The sequence below is a fragment of the Phyllostomus hastatus genome, unplaced genomic scaffold (assembly GCF_019186645.2).
Source record: "Phyllostomus hastatus isolate PE091 unplaced genomic scaffold, TTU_PhHast_1.1 phas_contig_86, whole genome shotgun sequence".
Taxonomy (NCBI): Eukaryota; Metazoa; Chordata; class Mammalia; order Chiroptera; family Phyllostomidae; genus Phyllostomus; species Phyllostomus hastatus.
In genome coordinates this window covers 23,347,516-23,374,789 of record NW_025333977.1, presented here as the reverse complement: position 1 = coordinate 23,374,789, position 27,274 = coordinate 23,347,516, and the positions used below count along the sequence as shown (strand labels likewise).

Genomic DNA, 27,274 nt, shown 5'->3' with positions numbered 1-27,274 from the left:
GTACAGAGAGGGGGAACATTTAACTCGGTTCCTCTGGACAGTCCCAGTCACCCTTACTGTCCCAGCAAAAGTGTTAGTGGTGTGTCCTTTTCATGCTTGAAAGTTTCCTGATTTGAATGGTTAATTATATGTTTGTAGCCTACATAAAGGTTTTTGCCTATTTGTTTGCTTATTTGTTTGTTAATTAAGGTAGTCTGTTTTGGAAATATTTTTTGTGACCCAAATCACAGACTAACTTATTATGAATTGCTAGCAATAGCTTTCTGCACCAAAGCAAGGTGGGGTGTCATTGGGCTAGAAGACGAGGGAATTCTCTATAACTCTTTTGCCAACTTCTGTTTTGAAGACATCTTTCTATAAAATAGAATGAGTATTTCTGAAGACTCATGCTAACTCATCAACATTTCATCTGCTTATGAAACCAAGATAACAATATAAAAGCGTGCCTCCATTAAAATGAAGTGATCTTACAAATTTCAGGAATGTTTTCTTTTATTTTTTAAGGTTTTATTTATTTATTTATAGAGAGAGGGAAAGGAGAGAGAAAGAGAGGAAGAGAAACAAATGTGTGGCTGCCTCTCACATGCCCCCCAACCAGGGACCTGGCCCGCAACTCAGGCATGTGCCCTGACTGGGAATCAAACTGACAGCCCTTTGCTTCGCAGACACATGCTCAATCCCCTGAGCTACACCAGCCAGGGCCAGAATGTTTTCTTCAGTGTTGGGTTACTTTCGTAAGCAGAACAGGTCACAATGGCAAGCTGCCCCGTGAAGCAGACCATTGGCTTACATACCAAGGAGGAAGTGAGGGTCTCATCTCTGCCTGTGATTTACCTGGAGTGCCTTCCTCATCTTCAGCCTGGAGCCTTGGCATCCTCTAAGTTTAAAGGCAATGACAACTAGTTCTAGTTTTTTTTAAAATAATGATTTTCATGAGGCAAAGGCCAAAAGTATAGATTTTTCTACTAATCCCATTTCATTTAACTCTATATTCATCATTTATTCTTTTAGTTGTTGATTTGCTCACATTTCCAGTAGATGTCTACTGAGTACATAAGATAGCCTAGGACTGAGAAGTCCCCTGGGGTACAGGACTTCCGGTACAAAACCTGGGCTGTGTGCACAATTGGACCTTCAGTCCCCCTCATGTGTGCTCGGTGATGGGGATTCAAAAATGCATAAGGCAGAATATTCTTCCTAGAAAAGAATGAATCTGTGCCATTGGGCACTTGCCAGGTGAGACATTATATTGGAGGTCCGGGGTTTAAGTAGGGGGACTGGTATAGATCATGAGTCAATCTGGCCTTTTGTACATAATTCTGACTGATCACTTTTGCCAGGGGAAGAGCTCAGGCTGAGGGAGATGTGTAGATGGCTACGTAGTTATGAAACTTCTGAGTCTAAGACTGCCTTGGAAGGCCTGTGGATAAGGTCATTATGTGGCTTTCTGTTGGCACGATCTGTTCTTAATATTTTGAAAGAACAGCTAAGGGATGGCTTTTTCACATTACAAAATCGTTTCTGTCACTGCAAACTTTTGGACCCTCTTTCTAAGAATTGCTAAGAGTTCTTAAAATTCTAGTTTGTTATGTGTTGGTTTAAACAAAATACCATATTCTTCAAATTGGTGACTTTCCTGAATTGCAGCAAATGAGGATGTTAAAGGAGAAAATTTTTATGGTTCTAAGAAGAAAACTGTTTATGTGCTGTGATTTTTGGAAAAGCATACATTTGAAGAGCTATAAAATCAGAATTAATGTGGTGCATTTCTTGTAGTCCATTATAAAATAAATGTTTAGTTCATTAAAAACACATTCAAACATAATCTAATATGGATTTCCTGTTATTTTATAGTAATTGGATTTTATTAAAAACTTGATTTAAGTTCTGCATTTGTACGTGTAACTGTATTAAGGAGATATATGTTCCCATTTGCTTTTTACTATTAATAACTTAGGTCCAAGTCTAAAAGCAATCCACAGCAGAATTTAAGAAAAGACAGTATTAAATAATTGGTTTAATAGTGATTGCCCCTTTGTTTCTTTTAGAAATCAGCTACTATGATGAACTGTGTACAGCAATGGCTGAGGAACTGAATGCTGTCATTGTCTCCATTGAGTAAGTAATTAGTACTAGTCATAGAAAAAATTTAAGAAGGAACTAGTTACTTTATTTTACCAGTGATAATATAAAATGCAAAACAAAGGTCCAGATTGGTGAGGCAATTTTCTCAAGGTTACACAAAATGATTTTTGATGGAACTTAGAATTTCTTGAACTCACTTTATAATGCCTCATATTATATTTTTATTTTAGTTTTGGAAACTTCTAGAAAGGAATTCATTGAAATTGAGGGAAATATACAAGTAGTTACCTACAGCATATAAATTTGATGACTGCCTTACTTTCCTTATTAATACAGTATTTATTTGTCTTCTGTCAAACTCTGAGCCAACCACTTTCCCCAGGTAGCTGAGGAAGGTACAGGAAAAGGAACATCCAGGGCAGAGAAGACATGGGAGAAGGAACTGTGGGGGGTGAAGATGGCTTCTTCACATGGCAAAGAGGATGAGAAAGGCCCCAGCCAGGCCAAAGAGCCCCAGGGCCTCTGGGAGGGCAAAGCCCAGAATGGCATAGAAGAGCCGTTGCTTCAGAGAAGGGTCCCTGGCCTCAGCAAAGACGAGGCTCCCAAAGACAGCCCCAGTTCCAGGCCCAGAGCCAGCCACCCCATTGTGGCAGCCCCAGCGACCTTGGCTGCTGGGTCGATGTCCCTGAAAGGGCACTGGTTTTGAAGCTGCAGCTAAGAAACCAGTGAGGTCAGAGGACGTGGGGCCGCCAAGCTGCCGAGGCTGTCATCTGTCTGCATCTCTGGTCGTTTCAGCACCACTGCAGACAGTGACCGGCTCAGCAGCTGAGAGGCGTCCCTGAACAGGGCAGGGGTGGAGACACACTGGGTGCAGGCACACCTATTCAGAGGGTGAGGGGCTGTGGCAGGAGAGCTGCTCCCCATGCAGGGAAGTCAGAGAGCCTGTCACTACTGCTTTTTCAAACACTGACAACCAGTCAGCATTTTAAGAGAATCTCTCCTACAACCCAGAGTTGTAAGTTATTCTCCTGGAGTCAGGTTCCGTAACTCAGACCCTGTAAGCAGGAATGCATTCAACAGATTTTATTATGATCATCATTATTATCAGCAGTATTAATATCGATATTTTGAGTTGTTTCTACAAATTATTTATTAGTGATCTTTCTGGGAAACTAAGAAACACGTGAATACGTAGGAGAATTGTGGCAATGGCAACAATAGGAAAACCACGGGGCCCATTCCGAGGCAGACAGCGTGCAGACGCCATAGTGTAGTTGTCTCTGCTCCTTCAGACCTTTCTTCAAGTACCACCCTGTCAGCGAGGCCTTCCTTGACCCTCCTGTTAAAAAGTGCAGCCCCCTTTTCCTCTGCTTTAGTTTTCTCCAGAACTGTCATCAACATCTGACAGATCATATGTTTAACTTATTAAGTATTTATTGTGCTAAATGGAAACACACAAGTTTTGTGAGAACAGAGATTTTAGGGATTTTACCCCTTTATGGCTGATCTTTGTGCCTGGAAACATTCTTGGCAGATAGTGGGCATTCGATAAATATTTGTGGAATGAATGAATAAAGAGTCCTGTTTAATTCTCATATAAATCATCCAAGATAAGTATTTTGATGTTTTCCTCATGGATGAGGAAAATGAGGCCCGAGAAGTTAAGTATCCTGCACGAGGTCCCATAGCTAGCTAGTCACAAGGACGGATGGAGACCTGAGCCAGGTGGATTGTCCCCAAGGCACAGTGTCAGGCCACTGTTGAAGGAAACCGATAATGCTGAGAGACAGTGTGACAGTGTTATGGCAACATCACTCACTTTCCATGCCCTGAGCTTGTCCAGTCTCCTGTCCCTCTGCCTCTTCCTGCCAGCAGCTCCCCCATTCGCTGCTCATCTTCTGATTGTCCCCAGTCCAGACCTGAGACCTAAGAGGATCCTTTCTCCTGCGGTCCCTCACCAGGGCTGTCTCCTGCATCATCTGGGCAGCTCTGACCCTGTGACCAGAATCCCTAGAGTCACACAGAGGGAAGGGTGGTTGCTTCCTCAGCAGATTTTCCTCTCAGTGAGGTCTCCCAGATCACTCAGCGGCCTTCAGGGACTTTTGCAATCCAGGAACCTTCATGTAAACGGTGATGTCATCTGGCCTGGGCTGCTGGCCAGAGGGAAGCAGGGGCTGTTGAAGCAGCTGAGCCCCATTATGGAGCCAGGCCCTACAGCTCAGTGCCCAGGAACCCCTCAGAGCCCCTTCAGTGGTTTCCTGTGTGGCTCCAGCTCCTCTAAGGCCCAGGGGAAAGGAAGAAACTTGGCACCATGAGGATTCTCCACCCCGGCCTCTCCCTCCAGGACTTCAATATAAGCAACTGGCAACAAGCCTAAGCTCTTCCTGTCTGCCCTTCTCCACCTGTCGGCATCTGTTTCAAGTGAAACAGGTGTTCTTAGGCTTATCATAAAACACAGAAAGGTGGATGAGATTTTTTGAAGATTTTTTTAAAAGAACTAAAACATGGAAGGCTTTCCATTGGGCCTAACCTATGCAGTGTAGCATTCACAAGTTTGTCAGCTAGGAGGCGTCAGAGCAGTGGGCAAGCACCATCGCTCCTGACTGTGTGACCTCAGGCAAGTCATTCAACCTCGCGTGCAAAATGGGGTTAGGGGTCCTTTCTGTGTGTCTAAAATGTGAGCTGCTGGGAACAGAAATCATGTCTTCTTTCCTCGGGGTCCCCATCACCCAGTGCGAGGCTTAGCACATGCATGCTGGGCAAATATGCTTTGTGTTGGGTTAATGACTTCAGAGAGTTGTCACGAGAATCCGTTTGGGCAACTGAGGTAAAAGGGCATCAGACACCCAAAGTGCTACACAGGTCTGGAAGGTTAGTGCTGTGCCCACAGAATGCAGAGGTCCAACTTACAGATGTATTTATCGACATATGTTTGAAACTTACAGCATGTTTCTTTGCAGAAGTAATGAGCTAAGATGCTTAGCATCCTGGTTGGCCAGCCCACAGAGAACCACAGAGCCTGTGCCCTAATTAGGGCACAGCCAACATCGTATGATCATGATGTTTCTCTTGGAAAGTATCTTCAGAGGCCTAACTTGGGAACGCATTTCTTTTCACTGCTCATGTCCTACCTCTTTCTTTTATTCCACAAATATCTGTTGAATTCCTATTATGTGCCAGTGACTAGGTTAAGTTCTGGTTACATACAATGTGAGTAAGACAGACATCATACCTGCTCTCATGGAGTTTACAATCTAGGTGAGAAAATAAACCTTGAGCAAGTCATGTTAAGTGTGATAAGTGATGTGAAGTAGGAGGTAACTAGTAATGGAGGCATCTAATAAGTAAGATCTTTGAAGACATCTAATAGGTAAGACCTTACCTAGTTTGAAGAGTCAGAAAAGCTGTCTTGAAGTAAGTCATATTTGAATAGAGGTCCTTAGGATGAGGATTACCTAGTTTGAGAAAGGGAGTTGGTTGTGGAGATCCAAAGTGGTATGATGAGAGGGCTTGGGAGGAAGGGGAGGAGGCAGAGAGCATTAAGGGAATAAAACATGAGAGAAGACAGATGGAGAGACTTACACTTCTGGCGTTGACCAAGAAAATGAAGAAATAAGGGTGGGTAATCCTGAGAGTCTTCAGGAGATTGGTGGACCCTTGGCCTTCCTGGAATTTCACCTTCTCCTAGCAGGGAGGCTGTCTGCAGGCAGCTGTTCCTGATCTTTGGGGCCCGCGGGAGTGGGTGGTGGTGTGCTGGCTTTGCTTCACATGGGGCGGGGCTTTGGGGAAGGTTCTAAGCTGAGGAAGCTGGTAGTTAGGGGCTGGGGGCAGCCCTGGTCATAGAATCACCTTAAGTGAAGCGTGCGCTGGGAGTTGGAACTCCTCAGTTCATGTTACTGGCTCAAGGTTCTGAGGACTGACCCAGCAACTGAGGTGCAGACAAAGGCCTCAGGGTATGAGAAACAGGCCATGACTTCTACTCAGCAGCTTCTGCAACACTATGCTATGTTGCATAATAATTGCACAATAATTAACACTTATTTAACACTTAGTGATTGTTAAATAAGTGAAAGAGTGCATCTTATAATATGGAAGAAGCATAGATATGTCCTTGTTGATGGAAGAGACCTGGTTCTCCTTGCTGATGCATGTAAAGAATTATATATCAGCAAATCTAGTAGTACGTAATCAGTTTATTAGTGGCCCATTCCCATGGAAGAGAACAGGACTGGGTAGAGTAGGAGGTGAAAGGCAAAGTTTCAGGGCAAAGCAGGGTGAGAAAAGCAAGAGAGGCTGAAGACCAGGGTGGCAAGCCCCTGGGCAGCCTGAGGCCGGGTGGCCAGAGGCCCTGTGGACTGAGAGCCAAGAGCACCCTGAGCCAGAGAGAGAGAGAGTCCTTTGTTCTCAGGGCTTATATAGTTGGTGGGATAGGAGGGGAAAAAGTTACATATTGATTAACGGGTAAATGTGGTGCTGTCTTTCCTGGGGGAATGTGACTACCCAAACGTAAGTATGTGTGGGGTCTATTAGCCCAAATCCTTATCTTGCTCCATACCCCATTTGTTTATCTTGTTGTAAAACAAATATATGACAGGAGGCAGTTAATTAAAATTGGGGCACTTTCCAAAGTTATTTATGGGCTCTTTCTGTAAGCATCAGGGACACCCTCGTAAAACAGATAGTGACCAGAGGTAGGCAATTAACCAAAGTTGTTTTATGGGCTCTGTCCTTGGGCAACGGGGATGCTCTCCTATATTCAGGCCTTGGGATAAAAGCACAGTTTCAGGGCTTTCTTTCCCAGATTGTGGAAATGTTACATAGAATTTCAAGGATTTTCCTTCTTTCTTGCTAACATAATGTTTCTTGTGATATTGGGACACCTGGCAATATTATCAGACCAGGTTTAACACTGCTGAGTTAACATGAGACTTGTCTCCTTCCTCCTCCCTGCCTTGGTTTACTATTTATTCTACCTAATTGGTAAAAGGCATTTCCTGGCAACCAGGATGCTAAATGCTGGCCAGTGACAGTATTGCAGTCTCAGAGTTCTTCCTCTGCTGTCTCCTGCCTCATCCTCACTTATGTAATCTAGGGAGGTCCTATTTTATATTCATAAACTTATTTCATAAAGTTCACTGTAGTTTATCTGTAACATGGTACCTTTTTATCTGCAGTTTATATAAGACACAATACTAGAACCATAAAACATAAGGGAAGAGGAAGATTTAATTTTTTTTAAGATAAAATGTAAGCTAACGAATTGGCATGTTGGATATTATTAAATTTTATTTAACAAATTTTATTCAATCCATAATTCTATTAAGTTCTAGAAAGCATTTCTGTGGCTTTCTTGGATGTGGAAATCAGTTTCAAGTTGTATTTTGCTTTTCATTAAATCTTTACTACACTCATCAGCTCTCCATTTGACACAGGTGGAGCTTTAGTCCCATTCCATCAAGTGCCAGTGGCAGTACACACAGAGAACTTAACACTTTGCAGAGCTGGAAAGAAGAACATTGCTAATGGAGGCAGGAAAGAAGCTGGAGTACTTACTATAGGAGGCAGAGGCCACCATTCTGCCTGCCCCGTGGTCTGCTACCTGATAATCCATCCAGCAATGTCTGCGGTTACACTGGGCTTCCTATACTCCCAGAACTCCTGCCCCACCCTTCACTGTCCTAGCCTGTGGCCACAGTTCCTGTTCATCCTGTCCTGTACCTGACTAGACAACATTGCCTGTGCTAAACACTAGGTTTGTCAATAACCTTGTATCATACAGAAGCTAGTCAACCATAACCCTCTTCCTAGGCAGCTTACCTCATGCTTCAACACTGACCCACCCCTTAAGACTCAACCCTAAACTCACAAAAACGCCCACCCTCGTACCCTCGCTGCTGGGGTCTGCTCGGACTCGCCCACTCCGTAGCAGCTCGCTCACTGGTCAAATCCAACAAACTTGTTGCCTATTCTCCTGTCGTCTCTCCCCTCACTCTGCCGAACCTAACACTTACCTTAGTTTGCTGCTTGTAGAATTATAAAAAAATGGGATAGTTATGCCTGGTTTTTTTATCCATAAAATTATGAGTACTGAGTGGGGAAGTCCCCATGCATCAGTCCCGCCTGGGCAGCCCTGGAAAGGGGCAGACCAAGTCCCTAAGGTTCCCCTCCAAGAAAGGGAGGGTTTGCTCTACTCACTCTAGGATACCCTGAGCAAACCCAAAGGCCAGCACTGCAAATAATTCAATAGCACAGAAAGATAATGTTGTGGCTTCTTTTATTCTTGTCACTATCGTTAACTTAATGCATCTCCTTTGTAGACGTTCTACTGATAAAAATCCCCCAGGTTCTCTTGTGGTTTTGGTCTTTTAGAATTTGGGGGCACAGGCACTGGAGCTCTACAGAAGGCCTGTGCTGCAGCTACAGGGCTGCCTGTGACTGCAAACCACTGGGAGGCTGTGAAGCCTCGTTTCACTCCCACCCGAGTCCCACAGACCTATGTTTAGCTTCTGAAGTGACACAGAGAGGAGGTCAGAAGGACATGGCACCAAGCCTGCTTGGGCTTCTGGAGTCACCTGTGGACTGGAGGTGAAAGGTGAGGTTTGCATCTGAATGGGAGCAGGCAGCTGGACACATCTGGAGAATCTGGGGAGCTCCCTGCTGCCCGTGGAGATGGAACTCAAGAAGTCTTAAACAGTAAACAGAGTATCAGAGAATTGCATCCTTTGAATGGATCACAATTCTAGGCTCAACCACTCCTAGGGTTTTGGTGAAACACATGTCAGTTCTTTTGGATGTTATTCTTACCCAATCAGCCAAGCCTTTGCTAATCTCAACTCTCCCTTGCTGAACATCTGGTGGTCAAAGCTATATCAAGGAGCAAGTTTTGAGAATAGAATCAGAAGAAAGGACCCTTCTTCAACCTTTATGACCAAGCTACATTTTAAGAATAAGAAGAGAAATAATCCACTCATAATCCTTCCACTTTTGCAATTTCATTATATGGTCTTTTAATGGAAAGGAAGTATCTACCTATTAGAGGAATAAATAGGTTCTTCCTCTGGGTATGTCTCCCACAGAGAGCACACCACAGATGCAGGTATTGATTTGTTTCCCATAGCCCCACTGAAGATACGGGTCTCTAGGACTGAAGAGAATATTAACAGTTTTTTATTCTCAAGATGAATCTATTGAGCTCCTCTTGGGAGATGATGAATAGGGGACAAAAGGGGGGGAGGCCAAAAGAAGGAATGAGATGTTATCTCCCCCCTGCTGAATCTCACAGGAGTATAATTTCATTCTAGAATATCGCATATACCTTTCACCTAACTGGCACTACCTGAAGAGAACTCAGTGTCCTTGTCCACAGTACAGGATTGTCCACAGTGTTTCCAGGTTAGGTTATTTTGAGGGAGGATGTCCATTTCAATGTCACCAGAACACAAGTGACATTCACGGCTTCAACTTCCACAGGCTGGGAACAATTTCCATTTCCCCTTAACTGCAGGCTCGTGTACAGCACCTGCCTTTGACTTAAGGAGCAATTTATCAGCCTTTACTGATCATCGCTCCACCTCTCTGTCACTGTTAATAAAGTGGGTGCTGATCATTTCAGGCAGGCGCACATCAGGCCCTCCAGTGCCTGATTCTCACTTTCCGCCACTGCAAGAGCATGGTGAGGTGTCCGTATTATGACCTGTTGTCAGAGAGGCTTCCAGCGCTTCTGGGCAGGGGAGTTTCTTTCTGCTGGGCTCTCAGAAGGTTTCACGGAGAGAGTGGCATTTGAAATGAGACCTAAAGGGCCAGAACACTTGATGAGTTGCTGCGGGCAGAAGGGCCTAGGGGATGGAAACAGTCACCAATGTGTTGGGAAATGAGAACAGGGAGATGTGTTCAGACAAGAGTGACAAAGTGGCTGGACTCAGTGATATTTCTGAACATTAGCTGCATGTTAGAATTACTTGGGGAGATTTTTCTTCAAATATAGCTATGCTGGGCTCCACTCCAGATCCAATGAATTGGAATGTTTTGCAGTGGGGCTCAAACCTGAGTGTTTTTGTAAAGCCTCCAGGATCACCCCATGGTGTGTACAGAGTTGAGAAACTGAGCTGTGCGTGGGCTCCAGGAAGTGGAGTCCCTGGAGCTGTGCCGGACAAGTAGGTGGGTTAAGAACAGTTTATGTTGTTAAAGCCATATGGCTTATTACTTTCCTCACCACGGATAGTGTTATATGACATTTTATATGTAAAAGGTATAAAATAAATCTTTTAAATTTTGTTTGGAGGAAAGAATGCCATTAAAGATTGTCAACATAAGAAATGCCCAAACCTGCAGAGAATTTTTTAGGAGTTTATTTGAGCCAAAACTGATGACTGTTGTCGAGAAGGATCTCAGATACCCCAGAGAATGGTAGTTTGTGGTTTCTCTTCCGCTTTTGGAGTTAAGGAGGAAATAAAAGATGACGTGGAGGTGGGAAAAAGCAAGGCAGGGTTTGGATTAGAGGATAGTTAACAAGGTTATGTGTACTCTCTTGAGGGTGGTTACACCTTTGAGGAGTATTTCTTCTGGCATTTCAAAGATATGTCAAACCAGATACACAAGAACAATAGACAGGACTGGCTTAAAAACCTTCTTCCAAAGAATTTATAGGCCTGGGGCGTGACAACCCACCATAACCTGCCCAGTTAGGAGTTTATGATTTATTATAATACCCTTTTCATCCACAAGATGTACCGTGTGCCCAGGCATTCTGCTGGTGGTTTGTTTTGAGAATATTGCAAAACCATTGAAATCATGAGGAACATTCTGGGGTGTCCAAAATCTCCAGTTTTGAGAATTTGCTGCTTTGGTAGGTCAATGAGAACACACATACTCATTATTAAACAGCTGTGAGTGTGGAAGAAGGAATATTTTAAAAGAGGGAGTCCACATGGGTTTCCCAGTCATTTGTGAATTCACATCGAGGATGTGCCACTTACTAATTGTTGTAGAACAAGTTACACATCCTCCTTGTTTTCATCCTTAAACCCACAGGTGTGCTCTGAGATTTGAGTGCGACGTGTTTGCAGAGTACTCGGTGAGGTGCCTCACTTAGCAGGACTGCCATATTTTTTATAGAATGTACACATTTATGAAGTTGTTTGAACCTCATTCCTGAGTTTACACTGAATTTTGTTCATCTAGTAGGAGGCATGCACAGTAATAGACAGTTAGAGCTAGATTTGTGGAGTCCTCTATCCCTGCAGTGAGTTGGGGAAGGTGAGACTGCAGCTGCTAGAATTCACCAGGTGCTTTTACTCAAGACCTGCAAGTTAAAAAAAAAAGGCAGAGTCCTTTTTCAGTACTTTTCAGGGACACAGCTTTAAACAAAAACAGCAGATAAGTATATTTTTGCGTGCTTTCTTTGGCTATACCGCTGATGAATTTCCTCCTGATTGTCAGTTTTCCATGGCTATAAAGATTTTACAGGACTTTTGTTATATTCCTCTGGTCAATTTCAAGCTCCTTTGAAGGCTCAGCTTACATTGGTGACCTCAGAAATATCTAGTTTCACTGCATTCTTCAGTCTGAAAATAGTGTCCTTTCTTAATACAATTAGACAATGTTCCAGCTTGAACAAGGGGATGGGAAGGGTTGGGAGGTCTTTAAGGGTGCTGCGAAGGCTTTTGCACTCTAACCTGTTTGTTTTATGTTTTTAAAGGTTTTATTTATTTATTTTTAGAGAGGGGAAGGGAGGGAGAAAGAGAGAGAGAGAATCAATGTGTGGTTGCCTCTCACATGGCCCCCACTGGGGATGTTGCCTGCAACCCAGGCATGTGCCCTGACTGGGAATTGAACCTGTGATGCCTTGGTTCGCAGCCCGCGCTCAATCCACTGAGCTATGCCAGCAGGGGATAGCCTATTTAACCTGTTTTTAAATATGTTTACTCTGTTATCTGAACCAGTTATTGACTGCCTGATAAGGTTGGAGATGGTAGAACTTTTTTTAGATGAACAATTTCTCTTTATTCAAAGTCACTGAGACCTTTTTGGAAACAACAGCTGAAAATTTAGTTCATGTGTGTATACTAATAGACTATGTTCTGACCTCCTGGGCCACCAAGAAAACAATTTATCATGATATGTGGAATCTTGTTGAGACAAAATATTTACTTTCACAATTGAAGTCATAAAATGCATTCACTTTTAATTCATTGATAGAATTAAGAATTCAGCTTAGTAATCAAGTTAAAAAAAATTGCACCTTCACCTGGGAAGTGAGGGTGTATGGAATCTTGTGAGATGTTTCCCCCTAGTGGACGAAATGGTATAATCCTTTCACCCATTATTACTAATGGAATGCTGTGGCAGCAGCTTTAAGACACAGTGGAAATCAGCTGCAGAAAAACACGTTTTGGATGATTGACTGATCACCACAGATGAAAAAATAAGAAGGAAATTAGAAAACTTATTTTATCTGCTATAAGGCAACCACTAAAGGAATTTCTTATTGCATGTACAGTTTTTAAATGTAGTAATTCCTGAATGACCAGATCTAAATTATTATTTATGTGATAGTATTTCACAAATATTTGTCCATTTAACTGTATCTACACTGATTGTTGAAGCAAGTTAGTTAAATGGCTGGATTTTAGATGGAGGAAACGAATGGCCTTGTAAGAGTTGCTTAGAAAAAATTAGTTTCTGAGAATAGCAATGCTAATTACAAAATGGAAATCAAAAGACCTGAGTTCTTAACTATTATTACATTTTAATAAAGAAGTTTCTACCTGCCCTGGTTTTGATCTGTGTTAGACTTATTTATTGGCCAAAAAGTTCATTTAGTTCTTCCGTACGATGGCTCTAGTAGTGCTTAGTTGTCTTTAACTTCATTTGAAACAATTTTGTGAGATTGTATTGTGACACCTGTCATATCTGTGTGCATTTTTTAAAAATTTATCAACATTGCCCTGGCTGGTATGGCTCAGTGGATTGAGCGCTGGCCTGCAAACCAAAGGGTCACTGGTTCAATTTCCAGCCAGAGCACATGCCTGGGTTGCAGGCCAGCTCCCCAGTAGGGTGCGCATGAGGGGCAACCACACATTGATGTTTCTCTCCATCTCTTTCTCCCTCCCTTCCCCTCTCTCTAAAAACAAACAAGTAAATAAATAAATAATCTTAAAGAAGTATCAACATTGGTGAATTTTTGTGCAACCCTTTAAATATTGAAGATGGAAGAAAATATTAAACATTTTCAGTGTATTATAATTTATGATTTCAAGAAAGGTAAAAAATACAACTGAAATGCTAAAAAGATTTGTGCAGTGTATGGTAAAGGTGCTGATTTGACTGATCAAATGTGTCAAAAGTGGTTTACAAAGTTTGTGGGTACTATTGACATTTTGGCCAAATAATTCTTTGCTGTGGGGCTGTCTTATGCATCAGAAGATGTTTAGCAGCACCCCTGGCCTCCACCCACTAGAACCCAATAGTGAGAAATAGCCACATTCTCAAAATATACAAATCAATAAAGTTATTAGTGAAAATGAAAGATGTGTCTTTTATTTCATGGAAAAAACTAAACGGACTTCGTGGCCAACCCAATACAAATCAAATACTGTAACTTTCTGTGCATCAGTTTTTTCATTTGCAAAATAAAGGTATATTAATACTCACATAAGGTTTACTGAATGGGTGATTATGTGCCTAGCACACTGATAGATACTGGACATACAATGATGAATAAAATATAGTCCCTGATATTAGAGAACATACTCTTCAGGAGAATACATAAAGAAATCATTTCGAGATAAGACAGTAAGAACAGTGATATCCCCCAGCACATAGAAGTATCAAGGGATAGTAGCTAGCTCACGCATAACTACACTGTCTTACACAGAGAGACTATATAATCAAGGAAGTCTGGCTGGAGGAGGCTAAACCCTGGAGTAAGGATTAAAGGGTGAGTGAAAATAAGGAAGGAGATTGGAGGCTGAGAGGACTCTCCCAGACAAGACCACCAAATATGAATTTGTAATATTACATGGGGCATTTGAGAAAACTAGGGGGGGGTGTTTTGGACTCTTAAGGGAATATGAGTCCCACAAAATGATCAGAGTAGGATCCCAAAGGGACTCTAATCATGAAAAGAAGGGCAGTAGGAGAAGCGCCAGAGGTGCCCAGAGAGCCCACCCTGGGCTGCCAGGCAGATTTGGCTTCCTTTTTGCTGGTTGACAACTGGCACTTTAGGTTCAGCTTCCCAGACAGTGAATGCGTTGCCTGGGTTTCATGTCAGACTGGCATGGCCGCTTTAGTCGAGGACAGTTTGACTACCTGTAACAAGTCAGTCATGAAGAATACCATGTGGTTAATGCTGCGGAGTCACCTTCTAACCCAGAGGTGTTATGAATGAAACACTGACTTTCAGAAATAAAATTCAAGGTCTGTTGTGGTTCTATCCATACCTTAATATTATCAACATCTGCCTTTTACTTTGAAGTTTCATTTTTGCATTGGTAGTAGTAGATGTTTGTTTTGGTTTGATTTGGTTTGGTGGCTGATGGTAAAAAAAAAAAAGAGGAAGAATTATTGATAATACAAAAAATCATTACATTTTAAAACTAAGTATTTGATTTGCAAGAAAATGAATGGTTTATTTTTATTTTTATTTCAACTCCTTACTTGTTTATTTCTGGCATCAAAAGGAACCAGTGTCTCCTTAAACTTTATGTCTTGTAAAGAGTAAGTCCTGCAATAAATACAACTTTTGTCTTCACAGGTACAGGCTGGTTCCAAAGGTTCATTTTCCTGAGCAAATTCATGATGTTGTGCGGGCCACGAAGTATTTTCTGCAGCCAGAAGTTTTACAGAAGTATTCGGTTGACCCAGGCAGAATTGGCATTTCTGGTGACAGTGCTGGTGGGAATTTGGCCGCTGCCCTGGGCCAACAGGTAACAACAGACTGCTCTGAGGTGCTGGCAGCAGGAGGGTGTAGGATGATGTCCAAGAGACCAAGTGCATGGTCCACCACGCATGGCAGTGGCTCAGCCAGGCTGGTCACTGTGCAGCCAAGTTATTCAGGTGACTGAGCTTGGAGAGCGCTCAGAGGTCTTTCCGAAGTAGGAGAGGGGTCACTGAAAGAGGTCATCTCTGAGTACTTGAAAAGGCTCTGGGGACATTCAACATGAGAAGAGGCCTAACCTTTTAGAGGCCTCCCTTGCTCTTCAGGGAACACATGAAAATTAAGCATTTCCTGCTCCTTCTCCATGTTGGACTTCCAAAACAGGGGATTTTTGTCTGAACTCCAATTGCTGAGATTGTTTCCTTAGAACCTTGGGTCAAATTAAAAATTCAAAAAGTGTTTCCCATTGTTTTTGTTTTTGTTTTTTTATATGAAAGACAACATTAAATGGTTCTTCCACTTGAAATGTAATAATAAACCTGAGCTTTCCCTGGTTAAATTCTTTGAAAACCAAATTCCGGGCAGCTGTATAAATTCAAAGATAAGTACATTTTCTTCCCATTGTGGATTTGACAAGAGAAAAATTCTGAGCTGTCCTAAGTTAAAGGACAGCAGGCCCGAGGGTGGGAGGAAGAGGGAAGAGGTAATCAGCTGACAAGCCTGGGGCCCAATCCAGAAAAGATGGCTCACATTCCTGAGTGGGTGTTACAACTCTGAATCACCTTCCAGGTGGCTCGTTAAAAAAAAAAAAAAAAAAAAAGCCAGCCTGTAGATACAACTGCATCCTGCCTCTGCACGATCTTTCCAGACTGTTGCCCACAACCAGTCTAGGAGTAGGGAGTATTTCTTCCTCAGGGACTATGCGCCCATCCTAGAACTTTCCCTGCTGCATCGCTCCCACCTGCCTTGTCTACAGCCAGGTAAATTCCTTCAACCCACTGACGTCTTTCTTCCTGGAGCCCATTGTGTCCAAGAGCCCTGTCAGCCCTGGGACAGTGGACATGCTTGTCTTCTGCTTCCAGCATGGCTGCTGGTGGTTCCGCTGCTGGTGGGTCCGACTGCAGCCCCAGGGCCTGCTTCCCTCTCTAGCTAGCACCTGGCTCCTTAACCCTTTCCTTCCAGAAAGGCTTTTGGTGGCAACGGTTTTTGTGTAGCATATCAAATAATTTAAGAATGGCATCTCCGTCTTCTCACCTCCAATTTTTTTCTTTCTTGATATTTTCAAGTAGCATCTGCCTTTTTATCTGTGGTGTACCTTGGTTTCTTCCCCTTTGCTATAATTAAAGAACTTGATTCTCCACTTGGCATTGGCAGGGTTGCTTTCCACATGCCCAAATGTGGTAAGAAATCAGTCCCAGTGCACTGGGGAAGGTCTAAAACCAGGTGGAACTGGGAAGGAATCCAGGCCCCCTTTGGGAGCTGTGGGACTATCTCTGTGCAAGTCCTTAACCTCTCTGAGCTTCGGGAAAATGAGGATAATATCATCTGATTTGTGGGGCTGTTGCCAGGACTTACTTAGTGAGATGATGTATATACAATTCTTGGCACATATCAATAATACTACTTTACTGATCATTTCCCCTCGCTTTTACAGAGCAGTTCATCTTCCCTGGGGATGGGGTTCTAACGACCCATGGAAAACAAAATTGTATGGCTAAAGTTACCTTGAAGATCGTTTGTGGCATACAGTGAGCTAGCTAGCTATATTTAAATGTTACATGAAAAATAAATCATTTGAGACAGTAGAATTACAAAATAAGGCAATGCCTTCACATTTGGGGGAGCTATAGGGGAACGGAGGTCAGCTGAGATGGAGGTTCCTTCCCATTCTTATTTGGACTTCACTCCAGGGCACATGCTCATTAGACAGAGTGGAGGGTACCCTGGCAGCACTATGTCTGTACAATCTCACTCTCATGAAGCATGAAGACTGAGTGCTTATCAGAGGAGGTCCTACTGAAACACTTTGGAGTCCTGTCATCTGTTCATTTTCCTACCCTTCTCCTTTGGAAAAGTTGGGCTAGTTTTTTCTCCCTAGGAAGCCATTGCCTCTTTTGAACCTTGCAGGGAATACACAACTACATAAGGTTCACACATTATCCATCCATAGTACCATAGTAAGGTGTGCTAATTACCAAAGGATAGATACAAGTAATATGTTAAGGAGGGTGTAGAAACCTTTGAGATCATGTACGTTTGAAGTGTTCACTCAAAATTGTAAGTTGCAGACATGATACCTTTCTTAGTAAATACCCAGTAGCTTCATAGAGTGGTGGTGGTGGTTGGTGATGAGAATTTTTTTTTAACTACAATAATACCTTGCCTGCTTGAAATTTAACAACTGTATCCTTTTGACTGATTCAGAGTAACACATTACCCTGCTTTTTGAGGTACGGTTTTTGTAAAAGGAGCCCTGCCAAATAAAATGATATGTTTGCTTCTTCTTTTCCAGTTTAGTCAAGATGCCAACCTGAAAAGCAAGCTCAAACTGCAAGCTTTAATTTACCCAGTCCTCCAGGCTTTAGATTTCAACACACCCTCTTATCAGCAGAATGTGGACACGCCCATCCTGCCCCGTTACGTCATGGTGAAGTACTGGGTGGACTACTTCAAAGGCAACTATGACTTTGTCCAGGCCATGATAGTTAACAACCACACTTCCCTCGACGTGGAAGAGGCTGCTGCCCTCAGGGCCCGTCTGAACTGGACGTCCCTCCTGCCCACGGTCTTCACAAAGAACTACAAGCCTGTCATGCAGACCACTGGCGACGCCAGGATTGTCCGGGAGATCCCGCAGCTGCTGGATGTCCGTTCCGCCCCACTCATTGCAGACCAGGAAGTCCTGCAGCACCTCCCCAAGACCTATATTCTGACGTGTGAGCACGACGTCCTACGAGATGATGGGATCATGTATGCAAAGCGTCTGGAGAGTGCAGGTGTGGAGGTGACCCTGGATCACTTTGAGGATGGCTTCCACGGCTGCATGATTTTCACCAGCTGGCCCACCAACTTCTCAGTGGGAATCCGGACTAGGAATAGTTACATCACATGGCTGGATCAAAATCTGTGAAGGAGTAAAATTTCTGGAATGCTTGTGCCCCTCTTGACCTCCTGTACCTGCTTTGGAAAGACATGCACTTTTTAGTCAACTCATTCCCCCCTTGTTATTTGTGAGTTATGGAATCTCTGTTCCCTTCCCTGTGTTAATTTAATTTTTTTAAATGTTTTACTAAAATAAGTACAAAAACACCTACATCTGGTTCTCCAAGTTAGCCAGTCTCTCTCTTCTTGTTTTAGCCAAACGACTACAAATAGCCATTGCTGCGGAGGGCAGGACTAGGAGGAAAATAGCTGTGGGTCCTGCCTTCCCCAAGAAGTTCTGTTTAGAAGAAATACTTCCTGCTCTGGATGATCCAGTAACCTTTAGTGAGTCAAGAAAGTGTGGGCTCTTCTTCATCTTGCTAGAGTTTACGTTGAGCTCGGAGCACTGTTAAATGTGTGCGCTTTAAGGTCAGTGCTGGGTACCAAGTGCCCTCTGTCCCTTGTAGATGGATGGCTTTGTTTCCTATGGGAATTTTGGTGAAGATGTTCTAGCAAGGACCAGTTTCTCCAATGACTTTCTCCCTATAGAGTGTTAAGTTAATTTTATGAGATAACGGTCTGTATGTCCAGTTGGATTATGATGATACTTGAAAGTTACCTTCCACCGCTATTATTAGAAAATATAAAGTTGCACATGCCCTGGACAGCTGTACATTGCAAGCTTTTTGGTTATGCTGTCTCCTTGGAGGAGAACTTTTGGGACCAAACTTACTTATATTTGGAATAAATTTTCCAATTTAGAACAAGTGAAAACAGACAAACCAACCAACCTACTGTTTTCATAGTGAATACTTCTGACATAAATCACTAAGAGAAGTGTGTATATATTGGGCATAGTCAGAAAGAAGATATACTTAATATTAGTTTAAAATTATGAAAAATACCCATAAAAGGTCTAGTTTGTTCTTAAAAACTCAACTTTTTCACTTACATGGCTTTCAAACGGGGCTATTTTGGTATGTATATAATGTATGTTTATTTTTAAAGTTATTTCATGTTAATATATGTAGCTGGGCTCAAGATTTTTTAGAATAAAGTCTATAATGAATATTAAAAGTAATAATATTTTTAAAAACTACCTTAGAATTATATCCACATGTAATTTTATGGAAAAGGTAAAATAGCTATTAATACTACTGTACATTAGGCCTAAGTATTGTGATGTTCACATGCATCTACAAATTCAGATCATTAGAAACTATGACCTCACCTAGCAAAGCCATCTAAGTCTATAGTTTATAGCTTAGACAAGACCCACACTGCTCATCTCTACCCTTGACGGTCAGAGGAGCACTAGCTCACATTCTTCTGGGCAGAGGGCATACACTGGCACTGGTGCCTACACCCTCATTATGTCCTTCCACCAAGTCTAGAAGTTCCAGTAGCCCAAGCTGAACTTGATGTAAAGCCTTCACTGCCAGTGGGAGCATCTTTGGCATAACTAGAAACTGATTCCACCGTGAGCTGAGTTTCTCTGCTTTCCTTCCCGCCACTCCTACGTCTCCCTCCATCTGTGCTGCTTCCAGGGGCTGCAGAGAGCAGCGGCCCAGGCCAGTGATGACACAGTTTGATAAATGTATCAGTTGGGAGAAAGTAGAACCTCTCGCTCATTTGAAAGATGGGCATTTCCCACTTTTGGACGTGAAGTAGCAAACAAAAATTTGCATAGTTCATTTTATTTATTGTGTAAGCTGGTAGCAGCTATTGTACAAAACGGAAGTGAATGCAACCGGGTGTGGATGTGTGTGTGTGTGCCTGAGTGTGTCTAAAAATAGTCGTACAAATTAGTGTGCTGGTGTGCTCAGGCAACTCCCTCACCCTCTCCGGGTCTCTTTTCCCTTTCCTCTAAAATCAGAGAACTGATTACTTGACTTATGAGGTTCCTTCCAACCATAAATTCCAACAGTTTTTTCCAGACTGACAGATACATTGACCTCTTCTTCTACAGTGGTTGTTTGTTTGTTTGTTTGTTTGTTTTGTCTCCATATACACAGACACATGCATCATCAAAGATATTTTTTCTTAAAAATTAAAATTTCAATTCTTACTTTCTAGTAGCTAACCTCCTTGTTTAATATTGTGCTTTGGACACTCTTTGGAGGAACTGATATTTGGACCTTATTTTGAGGTTATCTACCTCTAATTAAGCAAAGAAAATATAATACATGCACAGACTTCCTTAAAATGACATCCATTGCCCTTAGAATGATAAGCCAAATCCTGGAGCAGTTACAGACAGTAAGTGACTCCAGACCTCTGCAGGGTCTCTCAGAGGAAAGGGGAGTGGGGGAGTGAAAGAGAGGGGAGTCAAGCACTGTTTCTGATGAAATACTTGAGTTTCATTAAAGCTTTTATATGTGTGAATATCTGTCTAATGACTTGCACTGTGTCCCACCTCAGACCTTGAAATTGTCCTTGTAATAATAACAGTTGTGAATCATGATACACAGAACCACTAGATGCAGGATAAGCTATACACCAACCCAAAATCTGAGTGCTAAGAACTCCTTTGGGAAGCCTGCAGAGTTTATGTTGGAGATATTTTGATTTGGGGTGAGTTCATCTTCTTTTTGTTTTAATTTTTTTAAAGTTTATGCTCTGCAGATTGATGTGTATATATTTTAGTGTTATGGCTTTGTTTTGTTTTCCTATTTTATGAAAAAGTTGATAGCATTTTTGTAATATCGTTGTTTGTGAAATATGAACATAAATATATGAAGAAAAAATCTTGAAGTGCAGCAAAACATAGTGAAGTGTCTATTAGTCTTAATGATTTTTTTTCATTGATCTGTGAAGAATTTAAGACTATTGTATAATTATCTTGGTGGATAGAATATTTTATGCATGACCTTTTAACCTGTGACTTTTTGCTTCTTTTCTACTGCGAAAGGAAAGGCAGATTTTATGAAGGATTTTAGCAGCAAATCTGTTTTATAAGATGAAAATCCAGTATGGAGGTAGGAAAGTCTGTGTCTGCTTTGACTCATGTTTGGAAATAAAATGGCTCCATCTGGCACTGTGCTCCTCGTCTCTTTTTCTGGTTCCCATCTCTCTCCTCTCTGTATCTCAGATTCCTAGCTGCAATTCTACCCAAATCTCCTGCCCACTGGAGTCCTCCAGCTGCCTTTCGAGAGAGGTAGCTCAGTGGCCTCCTTGGTGACATTCATTTCTTGTCTAGAAAGAGTATGTGCTGCTCATATTGTGGGAAACCTGTGAAATACAGAAGTTTTCAAAGAAGTTATCTAGAGACCAGAAGGTGGGGCTACTGCTTCTTCCCAGGCTGATGCCAGGAGGGGCGTGCTCCACCTAAGAATGATGGCCTCTGCCGTGCCGGAGAGGGACTCAGCCCAGAGTTTCTGGCAACTGTCCCTTCAGCTCTCTCCCCAGAGCCGCAAACCCCAGTCTCTCTTCACACAACTCTAGTCCACTCCACCCTCCCTCTGCTGGACCCTGGGGGTGTCCTGGAAACCTGTCCAGGGGCCACCTGACCCAGACTGGAGGCGTTAGAGAAGACATCATCTCAACCCCCGACGGGGTAAAAATATTCCATCATGGCTTCAGGGCTCATTCAAAGACGAAGCCCAATGATGGGAAATTGCTTTTGCTCCTGGCGTCAAGGAAATCTCAGATAAAATATCCGAGAGGAGATGGTGAGACAGTTAAAGATGGCTGTGACAACTTGCGTGGATGTGGACCAGGGCTCTGAAGAAGAAGAAAAGGAGCTTTGTTTAAACCTGGCTTTACTTCTTGCTTCAGACTTTTTCCTCAAGCGTCCTGAGAAAGATGTTTACCTGCTGGTAGCCTGTGGCCTTGCTGATATTTTCAGGATTTACGCTCCTGGAGCTCCTTACACATCGCCTGATAAACTAAAGGATAGATTTGTGTTTACAACAAGGCAAGTTGAAGGGGTTAGATGATACAAAGGGGCCACAATTGAACAGGTATTTTTATTTACTTGAGAACATTGTTTGGGTTAAGTCATTTAATATTGCTTTGAGTTGGAAGATAGCCATGAGCTTTTTATACAACTATACAGAACATTTTTTCAGTTATAAACAGTGTCCACAACCGGAAAGTTCATATGCACATAGACCTTGTGAGCTCTGTCATTTGTGAAGGAGATACAGTAGTACCTTGAGAGCTTTTGGGTAAGGTTTTAGCAAATCTGGAACCTGCCCATAAGAATTTAAACAAGCAAGCATATGATTTGGCAAAGGTTTTACTCAAAAGGATAGCTCAAGCTGTTGAACCATATACTGTGTTACCAGTTTGAAAGCCAGGTTCTGACACTTGGGAAAACCTCTCTCAGCACTTTGTCAGAGCGCATCTTTGATTTACTTTTGGAGCTCTATAGTATTGATAGTAATTTGCTGCTCTCAGTTTTATCCCAGTTTGAATTTCAACTAAAGAGCAGTGATAACGAGGAGCGCCTGCAAGTTGTTAAACTGCTGGCGAAAGTGTTTGGGGCAAAGAAATGAGAATGGGTTTCTCAAAACAAACCACTTGGGCAGTGTCAGCTGGGCAGGTCTCATGGCATTCATGTACCCATATGCCTGGAATGTGTGAAGTTTGCTAGCCACTGTCTTATGAACCATCTTGATTTAGCAAAGGACTCAATAGAATGTCTTAAACTGAGGTCCCATGACCCTGAGGACACCATTAGACATGATGTTATTGTGTCTATAATGACAGCTGCTAACAAGGATATTCTTCTGGTCAATGATCACTTAATTTTTGTGAGTCAGAGAACTTTAGACAAGTGGTAGGGAGTGTGCAGATAAGAAATATGTTTTATAATGAGCAGCTGGAAAAGATGCTGCAAAACAGATTTCATGGATAAAAGACAAACTGCTACATGTATTATCAAACTTGTATTGGTGACTGAGTGTTTTTTGAATGGATCTTTGCTCAGTATACGGTTCTCCATAACTTGAAAACTACAGAATGGATGCAACACATATGTTACTTGTATGTCACACTGGATTTAAATGCTGTGAAGTATGTTGCAAATGTCAGCCTGTTCTTTCCATCTTTTGTAGTATCCTGGGCTTTATACAGAAAATATAACTACTGTATTTTTAAATGGTAACAATTTACGTAATGTAAACATTGTTAAAATAGACATAAAATGCACAGCTATTTTTTCCAGAAAGTAAAAAAAAGAAGTCATTTAAATATTTCTAAGCTAAATTTAATAATTCAAAGTATCTTGGCCAAATTTTAAAGCAAAAAAGGTTTTTGAGAAAACAGATAAAGTGAAGATTTTCTTTTCATCTTTCCACAATTAAGTCCTTTCTTCACTTTTCTTAACAGATAATGAGGTTTTTGCTCTGTTAAACTGCTGCAAACTGTCCTAAAAGAATGCTCTATTTAACACATTCCACAAGTTTTCCATAGAAATCAAATCAAAAGTTTGAGAAATTTTAACCATTCAAAGCAATTCTACCACTTTTAGGATGTTGTCTTTTTCTTCTTTCAGTTTTCATTATTTTTTTAATAAGAAGTTGCATTCTGTTTTCTTTATTCTAGGTAAATTCCTGAAATAAAGAAATAATACTTGCTTGGCTACAGACTACAGTTATCTTAAGTCTTTTACTTCAAGATAAATGGTCCACTAAGCTAAACGACACACTCCCCCTGACTTCAGTCCTCCACTCTCACGGAATGAAGTTACTGCCTTCCATACATAGCCAGGACCTCAATTTATGTCCTTAATCCAATTCGTTAATGTCTCATTCAAGGACTTGCTGAAGTACCTCCCGTCTCTCCAGTACCTTTAACTCTCCCTCTACTCTTTCCTTCTTGGCTCTGTAAGCATAGTCAAATCTGTCCTGTCAAGAGGGAGCTCCTTTTTGACCCAGTTGTCTTTATCCTCTTTCTGATCCAACCACAGCAATTGTTTCGGTGATCTCTTGCTGAGTAACATCTTATTCTGCAACTTGTAAGTTAAAATCAGCCATTTGTTACTGCCTGATTTCTGGGTTGACTGGGCTTAGCTTGGGGGACTGTTTGCCAAATGTTACTATTGACCTGGGGCCCAGTCATCAGAGTGTCCCACTGCGCTGGGCCATCCACATGCTCCCTGGGTGGCTGGCTCTTTTGGCTGGCTATTAGCTGAGTGACTTGGTTCTCCTCCGCATGGCCTTTTCTCCTGAAATGGAATTCTAAAAGCGTGGCATCTGTATTCCAAGACGGAACATGCTAAGTATGCAAATGCAGGAAGATTTGTATCTTCAAAGATGAAAGTTTCTAAATGACCCCACATCATTTCAGCATATTCTATTGGTCAAAGCAAATCACAGGACCAGCCCAGATTCAAGGAGAGGGGAGAGAGACACCACAGCTTACTGGAAGGAGTGACAGTTCCTGCCGGAAGAGAACTTCCTCTGCTTACATGTTAAAAATATATCTGATGATATGGAGAATCTTCCACAGTTACTTCTGGCCCCATTCATTTTTAACCTTGCTTTTGCTCCACCTCCTCTCAAACACCTGCCTGGTGCTGGGTGCAATACAGTGAGCTCCTATTTCAGAGCCTCTGCCCTGCTCTTTTGCAGAGTGTGGGAGAGAAGTGTTCCTGGGTCATTCCTCTGCTGGGTGAGTCAGCAATAACTGCAATAGCCGAAACATCACGTGGATATGCGTATGCCACTAAACTCAAGCTAAATGCATTCCCAGTGTCATTTTCCTTTGACTCCTAAAAATGGCTGCAGCCAATTAACACACAAAGAGAGAGTGGAGCAGAAAGGGTCTGGGACAGTATTCAAGAGCAGGTAAAAGTGCACCTACGAATGGGGTCCACACAGGAGGTTTAGATTCACTCATTCACCCTCCAGGGTGCCTGTCGTGGGTCCTCCGCCAGCTCCAGCCATGCAGCAAGCCCCAACTGAATGCACCTCCTTTCCCTCCTGCCCTGGCATGGGCTTCCATAGTCACTGTGTCATGGATTTTACCACTGGCTCTCCAGGTACCCAAGCTAACACGATGGCATTTTCTCCATCTCCTAATCCAGTCCCTCCAACTCTTAATCTGTCACAAAGTCTAATCAGTTCCACTTCCTAAATATTTCTCAAAATCCATTCCCTTCTTCCATGCCTGAATACACCAATCCAGCTGAGTTTCTCATCACTTCTTGCCCAAACAATTGTAATAATTTTATAACTAGTTGTCTTCTCTCAAGTCTTGTGCCCTCCAATCCATACACTACACAGCTGCAGAAAGGATGACTTCAACCTCAGACTTGACTATGTATGTCCAAGCTCACAGCCCCGGCCCTCGGTGACATTCAGTGTGCACCTAGCTCTGCGAACATAGCTCTCCCGCAAGGACCTGCCTCCGCCTACGCCTGCAGCCCTCGCTCTCCACGTGCAGCCTGGGCACCCCTGGGGCTCACCAAACCAAAACTGTTTTCATAATAATACTGTGATGTCATTTGCCTTTGATCCTGTTTTGTTTAATGAATGTACATTAGAGTTTTCCAGCTGCTACTTGACATGCAGTGTTGCAACATATGAGATGCAGAGGCAGATATCAGAAGCCAGCTGACTCCATTAAGTTAGACATGAAAAGTTTTGCAGACAGGTGCCACCCTTCTTACTTATTTCTGTTTAGAAAACAGGATTTTTAAAGACATAAAACGCCCAGGTCAAGCCTCAGTGGGTCTCAGGGTCCCCGAAGGAGGAACGGCTCAGACCAAGTGAATGAAGTGAGACACCAGGTGGGGTGCCGGGGGACAGTCAGGCTTTTGGGGCCCGAATGACTCCCTGAGAAGAATCAATCTTTATTTTTATAGGGGAGGTTATACAACATTCAATGGAGCAGCTGCATAGTGTGATTATTAAAACAGAAACGGTTTCCATAGAAACAACTTCGAAAAGTACAGGTTTTACAGATCAATCATGTTAAACAAAGAGACAACTTTGAAAAGTACATAAGGTCTTACAGATCAATCATGTTAAACAAAGGTTATTTTGACCAAGAGGGTTATCAATCAGATAGCCAACGAAGCTATACGGGCACAAACTTTGAGGTGGCAATTAGTAACTAGGTGTCTATTAAGATTCTAGGGACTGGTCTAAGTTAAAAGGGTGCAAGGGGTGGTTTATGAGTTATATAGAAATTAGCTATTGTCCATTGAGGTTAGATTTGTCTAGGTTAGGTAACTGGTTTCCTGCCTAGGTCTTTTGATTTATACATCTTGGAGGGGCCATGTTCTGTATTTGTTTCCATGTACTGAGATTATTATATTCAACTAGAATTCCTTGCTTCTTTACCCACCTGGTCCCATTAATAAACATTCCTGTCCAGGGTATGGGAGGGGTAGTGGCTCTAATAAATCTTGAGCTTTTAAGTGGTGACTCCTTAAGGGACATTCCTAGCAACAGCTTCCTTTAACTTTCTGGCAGCTGGTCTGCCCATAGTTTAATTTTGTCCTTAACTTCCCAGGTGGGGGAATTAGGCAGCATTAGGGTTGTTAGGGACTTCTGTGGTCAGCAAGTCATTTCGCACAGAATCAGAGGCATTGTGCGGATTTTTTGTTATAACGCACAGGTATCTAAAAATCCCACCACCTATTGCTAGCAGGGACAGGCATACAGGAAGAGATAGACAGGAGATCTGGGCACAGTCACCTCTGCTGTGCAGATGTGTCTCATCCGTCCTGTGTCAAGGGTCGGTTGTTGGTTGGCTCTTGACAATAAAATATAGCTCAAGGCAACCTGTGGGTCCATGTATCAACAACTATGTTAGAAATTTCTGTTTTAATTTCTAATGTGGTAATCATCAAGAAACAAAGTCCATATGTCCAGTCATTTAGGAAGTCATACGGACTTCCAAAAGTCTAGTGACTTTTAAGAGGACGAAGTCCTGAGGCGAAAACAACTAAGAACCGCTGTTGCGCAGCACCCCCTCTAGGCAAGCCCTGAGTATAGCGCGGAGCAAGCCAGGCCGAGCCTGAGATCAGGTTCTGCTCACATTCTGCACATGCGCCGTGTTTCCTCTTATCCAATACTCTTCCCTCTACCCAGAATGCCTTTCTGTGCCCTGCCTTGTCTTCTTTGCCAGGCTCCATCAGGAAGGCTTCCCTAACTGCTCTCCGAACAGGATAACTTAGGTGTCACTCTGCTCTCCCACTGCACGTGACATATGGCA

At 42.5% G+C, this 27,274-nt stretch overlaps 1 protein-coding gene and 2 pseudogenes across 1 annotated transcript in view; 2 read left to right on the top strand and 1 right to left on the bottom strand.

The window, feature by feature from the left end:
- NCEH1 (neutral cholesterol ester hydrolase 1) overlaps positions 1 to 21,140 on the top strand; it is a 57,165-nt gene extending 36,025 nt beyond the window's left edge. The window contains exons 3-5 of the mRNA XM_045851564.1: positions 2,049 to 2,118; positions 14,840 to 15,011; positions 17,475 to 21,140. Coding sequence (XP_045707520.1) covers positions 2,049 to 2,118; positions 14,840 to 15,011; positions 17,475 to 18,092 — 860 coding nt within the window. The 3' untranslated portion in view covers positions 18,093 to 21,140. The remainder of the gene's footprint in view (positions 1 to 2,048; positions 2,119 to 14,839; positions 15,012 to 17,474) is intronic.
- LOC123826884 lies at positions 2,552 to 3,009 on the bottom strand (annotated as a pseudogene).
- A 572-nt stretch (positions 21,141 to 21,712) lies between the features above and the next one.
- On the top strand, positions 21,713 to 23,213 carry LOC123826968 (annotated as a pseudogene).
- The last annotated feature ends 4,061 nt before the right edge of the window (positions 23,214 to 27,274 follow it).